We start from the raw sequence: 7,142 nt of genomic DNA, 5'->3' as shown, positions 1-7,142 counted from the left end.
TTTTTTTTATTTTTTATTTTTTATTTTTTTTTTTTTTTTATTTTTTTTGTCGTTATTGTTATTGCGTGCTCAGTCTCCTCGTTCTAAGGAGCGCGGGTTCCGCGTCGTTTTTATAAGACCGGAGATTATTGGGGGAGGGAAGGCAATTGGCGCGCGTCGCGATTACGATGATGGAAACGGAGAGCGCGCTGGAGCTTGGATTCTCATCTCAGGCATCTAGGATCTAGTCGGATCGACAGCGACGAGTTGGCCCATCTCCATTTGACTTGATGCTTCTCCTTGTCGTAATGCAGGCAAGCGGTGTGAGTACATGACGAGTCTGAGCTTTATCGATAACAACTCGCTGGTCGAGTTAGAGCCACTTCGCACACGGCCCGAGGCAAACGTGACGATTATTTTTACAACGAGCCAGGAGAACGGAGTATTGCTTTATGATGGGCAGAGCGGGGAGCACTTGGCCGTCGAGCTCTTCAACGGTCGCGTGCGCGTCTCGTACGACGTCGGCAATTACCCGACCTCGACCATGTACAGCTACGAGCAGGTGTCGGATGGCAAGCCGCACATGGCCGAGCTCATTGCCGTCAAGAAGAATTTCACCATGAGGATCGACCGGGGCGTCGCGAGGAGCATCATCAACGAGGGTCCCAAAGAGTACCTTAAGCTCACCAAGCCCATGTACGTCGGGGGCGTTGCCACGGAGACTGCCGCTGTCGCCTTCACCGAATTCCATTTGCGGAACATTACGAGTTTTCGGGGTGAGTTTTCGAGCCACTGTCTGTCTCTATCCGTCTTCCTCTGCTGCTGCCCGTTAGCCCGCCAGCGCCGAACGATGATATTGACTTTCGAGCTCGTTATATGACACGTGGCGAGGATAAAGCGCGCCTTACCGCGGCTTAATTGAATTTATTATTGACGGGGTTCGATATAGTCACGACTCCCCCGCCTTCTATTACCATGCATAAACAATTGTTGCAGCTAAACACATATGCGCGGCTACTTTGAGGCGCTCGCGATTCGGGAAATATTCATGAGGAGCTTTATTAAGAGCATTGATGAATGTCCTGCTCCAAGGCCCGCTATTATTTTGTACGATTGGAGGGCAAAGATCGAATAAAGTGGTGGATATAAATATACGAGAATGAGGATGAGGATACCGGGCGTGCCAATTCGAATAGAATACAGTTTAAGCGTGCGAAAGAAACTGTTATCGCGTACTATTATTACTACTACTACTAGTAGTAGTGGTAGTAGTAGTAGTACTAGTAATAGTAGTAGTAGTAGTAGTAGTAGTAGTAGTAGTAGTAGTAGTAGTAGTAGTAGTAGTAGTAGTAGTAGTAGTAGTAGTAGTAGTAGTAGTAGTAGTAGTAGTAGTAGTAGTAGTAGTAGTAGTAGTAGTAGTAGTAGTAGTAGTAGTAGTAGTAGTAGTAGTAGTAGTAGTAGTAGTAGTAGTAGTAGTAGTAGTAGTAGTAGTAGTAGTAGTAGTAGTAGTAGTAGTAGTAGTAGTAACGTTCATAAATTTATTTTCGACTTTTGCCACGCAAGCGGACCAATCAATTGTGCGGCGCGGAAAAAAATTATGACGCCCGATAGATATTAATAATGCTCGTGTTTGTAATAAAATGAAATATTTATCACGATGGAATTTTATATGGCTACGCTTTCACGTGGATATCTGAAATATGGATCGTAATGGATGATTAAAAGCTTGTTTTCGTAAGAAACAATGTATTTCTTGGCTTACAAATCACATTTATGATCTCTCGGCTCGTAAAGTGAAAGTCGAAAATCATAGCCAACTGTCCCAGTATACGAGGGACGTGGATGGTAAAACTCCGCAAAGTTTTATTATTACATCAAATTAAATGTTAAGATTTAATTACGTTAAACGTTAATTCGTATCGGCCATTAAAATCGCGCGGTTTTTTACAACATTAATATTCTTGTGTAATATTTCATTCGAATTAATTCACAAAAAATTTGTAGGTGAGACTCGGTTAATATACTCAAGTGTTAACTCGCATTATGTATGTTTTTATTTGACGTCAATTAAATAATTTAGCTGCAGGAAAGCAATGTTGGGCTCCTCGTTTTTAAAGCACTGCCTTATTCGATGTTCGTGTCCCTTCTCTCCGCCCCCATCTCCCCGCGCCCCACTTAATTAATATACGTAATGTCGAAAAGAAGTATTTTTAAAATGCCTTTTCATGTAAATCGAGAATTAATAAACTTCAAAGCCATTGAAAATATTTTAATTACGCGGTTAAGTATATTACCCGCTCTAGTTGGAAATTTTATGAAGTGGCTTTATTATAACTTTATCTAATAAAGCCGCAATTATTAAGCTCATGAGAAGCGCGATAAGACAGCTTCAAGTAATTTCTATAATTTATTAAGAAGCTCGTTTGCCCAATCTCCGACGAATATTCCGCGAATAATGGATTAATAATTGCCATGCAACGATAATACCCAACAATCGTCGCATGCACTAATGAAAGTCCGATCTGTCCTGGATTGGCGTTGGAGTACCACCAGCAGCAGCAGAGGGAGTTACGGATAATGGGGATATTTGGCGGGGGTTGGTGGGGGAGGGAGAGGCGAAATTAGCCCGAGTATTGGTAATGCCGATGCTACAATGAAGCTCGAAAGAGATCGGAGGAGAAATTCGCTCGCACGAATCTGACAGAGACGCGAACGACGTCGCTCTGACCGCAGGTTGCATTTCGGAAATGTGGATTAATCACAAGCTGGTCGACTTCAGCAACGCGGCGAAGATGAACGCCGTGGCGCCAGGATGCGGCACCGAGTCCGATGAGGAAGCCGACGAGGCTAAGAAGGGCACCGAGGCCGCAGCTACCGACGCCGATGCCAATGCCGACAGCATGCAAGTCGACAATGCCGACCAGCTGGTACCGCCGCAGCAGCACGTCGTTCACGAACATTCCGGTACACTCCTTGATTATAACTATTTAACTATTCCTGCCTGATTTCCCATGCAATTTGCATATTATTCGTGGGCGATATTTATACCTCGGTTATAACGATGACCGCTTAATAACGAAATAAATTCTCCTGCCCTAACTAGCCTATGATTTTTTGCCGATTGGGCGGGGTGGGTGGGTGGGGGGACGGGGAGGGGTAGGGGAATGGGGGGTGGGGGGGGGATAGAGATGTTTAAAGGATAAATTTATTGCTCGAGTGGGATTAGCCGGAGGTATTGATTTCCAGATTTATAACATAATAACACACGCGTTCGAATTTATCCTCATTGCTGCAGTTGATAACCAAGACTTTACGATACTACGTTACACGTCTACACTGAGAATTCCCGACTCTGTATTTACTTTCTCGCGTATATTCAATTTTACCGTACTTTTTTCCCCCCCTTTTTTCTATTTTAGATTTTGCAGTATTATCCAGTTCAAGTAACATCGATCCCTGCATGAGACACGAGTGCAAAAAAGGCTCGACGTGCGAGGCAGCGCCATTCGGAACTGGCTACACGTGTAAATGTCAAATTGGCTGGCAAGGACGATACTGCGAAAAACGTACGATTCACATTTTTATAAGATATACGCGTGTTTGCGATATCGGCTTAACGCGCCGATTAAAAGCGCATCTTAATGTATCATTCATCTTTCTCTTCGTTCACGTTACATGTTAATTTGTGTTTCTTGTTTTTCTTTTTCCGTTTGCTTGCTGCTTGTTTCATTATCGAGAATAGCACCGACCTGCCGAAAGGAGCACATCCGCGAATACTACACCGTGAGGTTTTATTGGGACAATATCGAAATTGCCTCAGAACGTGTTTTCAAGACTTAATGTCGGCGCCGTTCTAAGAGGCGCAAGGTACGTAAAATCAGAGCCATAAAATATAATCACGATAATCATATCCTTACAACATTTTGCTTTTTGAATTTCGCGGTAAGACGGTAAGACGGGACGGGTCTCCTTACTGGGAAATATGATTTCAATGGCTCTCGCCCTCCGTTTAGACTCCTCCTTAAAGCCCTAAGTCCCCGTAACCCCGGCCGTTCATAATGGCTCCACGTAAAAAGTGCAAGAACCGCCCGCGAAGCGCCTTCCCAAAATTACCGCGAAAAGCACTCCGTAAAAACGAAAGCCAAAAGCTCGCGAGCGATGAAATAAATACAGCCAACCCACGCTTTTCCAGATACGGCTGATTTGCAGCGACGGCACTCGCTACACCAAGGACGTGGACCTCGTGCGGAAGTGCACGTGCACGCGCAAGTGCTACTAACGCGGATATCCGTTTTGGCCGCCCCTTGGTCTTGCTGAGCCAGCGGGAAGTGGAGAGCGAGGCGCCAGACGGCGCTAGGATGAGAGGCTTCTCGCCGAGAGGACGCGCAGTCCTGCCGACGTGGGAGAAAACGAGACGCGCACCTGTATTAACGAAGTTTTCCTCGCCGGCTACGTAGGAGCGCGAAGGAAGCAAGGAAATTTGCTTGCGGCTCGATACGCGCATTAGCTGCGGTCGAGATCAGCCGCTCCCTCTCTACCCCATACCAATTACACCCTTACCACCCCTCAACCGCCCCTCCTCCAACAACCCCTCCACTCTCTACCACCCGCTTCGCGTTCCCCATTCACAGCTCTCCATCTGCCATCGTCACCGCGCGCCTACACGCACACACGTCCTTCGCCTCTCGCCGGAGACCGACCGACGAGTACCCCCTCCCAAACCCGTGACGCCCGGCACCCAGTCCCACCCTCACATTCTCATAAACGTGCTTTACGCTCTTGACGCGGGCGACGCGTGTGGATAACGACTGCGAAGGTGCGATTTTTACGCAGACGCAGAATAAGCAATTTCGAATGTTTCGCTTGTTTCGCTTCTTCCGCTTCTTTCGCTTCTTTCGCTTCTTTCGTCAGCTACTTACAAGTTTGATGGCAATATCGGTGTATCGTTTTTAATTACGAGATGTCCTGCTTTTCTCCTTTCAACGAAATTGCACAGACTCGCGAAGAAAAGCCAAGCTCTTGCCTAATGAAACATTCATATTTATTATGCTCGTGGGGGTTTGGTTGAAGAGGGGGGAGGGAGGAGGGGGAGGGGAGAGGCAGGAGAGTAGTGCATAGTGGAAAGTTTTCAGGCCTACCTATGGAGCTCGGCAAATTTATGCAGAAAGACGATAACAACGCTTCTCGGGCTAAAACGTATTCTTCGAATTCAGAAACAATGCGCGTGTAATTTCCATCAAACCGCGGATTGGCAAGTGCGTACTTGCTAACCAACGAGCGCCTGAACAGAGAGAAAGATAAAAATATTCGCCCGTGTAACGGACGTACATAAGCCTCGCATACACACACACGCACACACGCACACACACACACACAAAACAATGATCAAAGACGTATCGAGCTGGCATAGTTTTTTATGCGTGCTATAAGCCTGACAAGTTGCTCGCGATAAGTGGTCGCGTGAGCATGTCTCGAGAAAGAAAAGGAAAATGACGCTTTGTACCATCGACCCGCGCTGCACAATGACGAGGAAGTGGCTGATGCTCTATCGACATCTCCGTCAACTCACGAGCCCCGTTCAACCCCTTGTTCCTTGCGCTCGACTTCCGCGTATTGCGAGAAATCTTTTATAGTCAAGTGAGATACGATGATCTTTTATAAAAACTTTCGCGCCCCTTCGATAGTGCTACATCCGTGTGCAAGCTCTTGACTAAAATATACATCGTACTAGATAATAGACATAAATTTCACGAATAATGGAAATGAATTTTATAATTGTAAGCGTTTTGCATTTAGGCATTTATCGGAACGAAGATATTATAGCGAAATATTTTGGAATTCAACATTCTCCGAACAATATTTTTGCCTTGCCGAGTGCGTTCGCGTCTTCTTCAACTATTCTAACCGAACGGAAAAAACAATCGATAAGCAAAAATCGAAAGGCAAAAATATTGTACCATGTATTAACCAGCAAAATCAATGTGACTTTAATTGTTTCATAGTCGGAGATAAGTCTTATTATTTTTGACGCGTATGTCAAAAATCAAAAGAAACTCAATTAATTAATCATCTTTAACAATTAACGTATAAAGCATAATAAACATACATTAAAGTATTGCATTTTGATAATTCACTACCTCTATTTAGATTTTTGCCAATGTCGTCGTGAGAGCCTCCCAACTCCCAACCCCATACAGATATTAGTATGTATTATGTGCTATCGCGATTAAAACAAAGTATATATAAAAAAAAAATATATATACATATATATATATATATATATATATATATATATATACATATATGCATATATCAATTATATACATACACGCGTTCTATCTGACCATCTGCCTCTGTGTGCACGTGCGTGAATGTATACGCGTGAGTGGGTATATGGATAGGTAAATGGGCGTGCGTGGAGTGATGTTTGTGCGTGTATGTGTAACGTATGTGTAGGTATATTTGTAGCGAGAGAATTCGGCTGGTATCTCTGTACATATACATAAGCAACGATGCTTTTTGCGCGCATATTGCAAAACCCATCGTAAAAACGTACTCAAGAGGAATGATGAAATAACGAATGCGTCTCAAGTACAACTATGTTAACAAAGAGAGAAAAAAAGTGGCAAGCAAATTAAAAAATTATTCGATATACGCAGATTATGGAGATAGTATTACATATAATGTAAACTATAGTTTAAACGCACTAATTGTATTATCTGGCGAACGCGCGCTCATAATTGCATTTAACACCTTGGTGATGATAATGAAAATGAGCGAAACCTCACGTAAGAGGAGAAGAAATCAATGAAAATACACCACCGACAAATAGTTTTTAAGCGCGGGCGTGCGCTTTCTTCAATATATCTCCATTTTTCATTAACTTTCAATCACTCTCCCAGCTCCTTCTCACTCTTACTCTCCCACTCCCTCTCCCTCTCTACCGTGCTAACTATTTAAAAATAATGAAATAATAGGAGAATAATAGACGTTAAAGAGATTGAATTAGTTGGCCTACGCATGTATTTATTTAAACAATAAGTTTTCGTTTAATTTGTAATTATACTGAGACGAATATATTATTATTATTATTATTATTATTTTATTTTTCATTTTATTTTTATGATACAGACTGTACATGTCTGCCGCATTCATCGATGTTT

At 43.5% G+C, this 7,142-nt stretch overlaps 1 protein-coding gene across 1 annotated transcript in view; it reads left to right on the top strand.

Annotated features, from left to right (window-relative positions):
• sli (slit guidance ligand) overlaps positions 1–3,819 on the top strand; it is a 38,754-nt gene extending 34,935 nt beyond the window's left edge. Inside the window, exons 26-29 of the mRNA XM_011499843.1 lie at positions 294–755; positions 2,713–2,943; positions 3,399–3,545; positions 3,722–3,819. Of these exons, the coding sequence (XP_011498145.1) occupies positions 294–755; positions 2,713–2,943; positions 3,399–3,545; positions 3,722–3,819 (938 nt within the window). The remainder of the gene's footprint in view (positions 1–293; positions 756–2,712; positions 2,944–3,398; positions 3,546–3,721) is intronic.
• The last annotated feature ends 3,323 nt before the right edge of the window (positions 3,820–7,142 follow it).

Source organism: Ceratosolen solmsi, unplaced genomic scaffold (assembly GCF_000503995.2).
Source record: "Ceratosolen solmsi marchali unplaced genomic scaffold, CerSol_1.0 scaffold35, whole genome shotgun sequence".
Lineage (NCBI taxonomy): Eukaryota > Metazoa > Arthropoda > Insecta > Hymenoptera > Agaonidae > Ceratosolen > Ceratosolen solmsi.
Note: the sequence above shows the minus strand (reverse complement) of the source record. Positions and strands in the feature narration are given on the sequence as shown.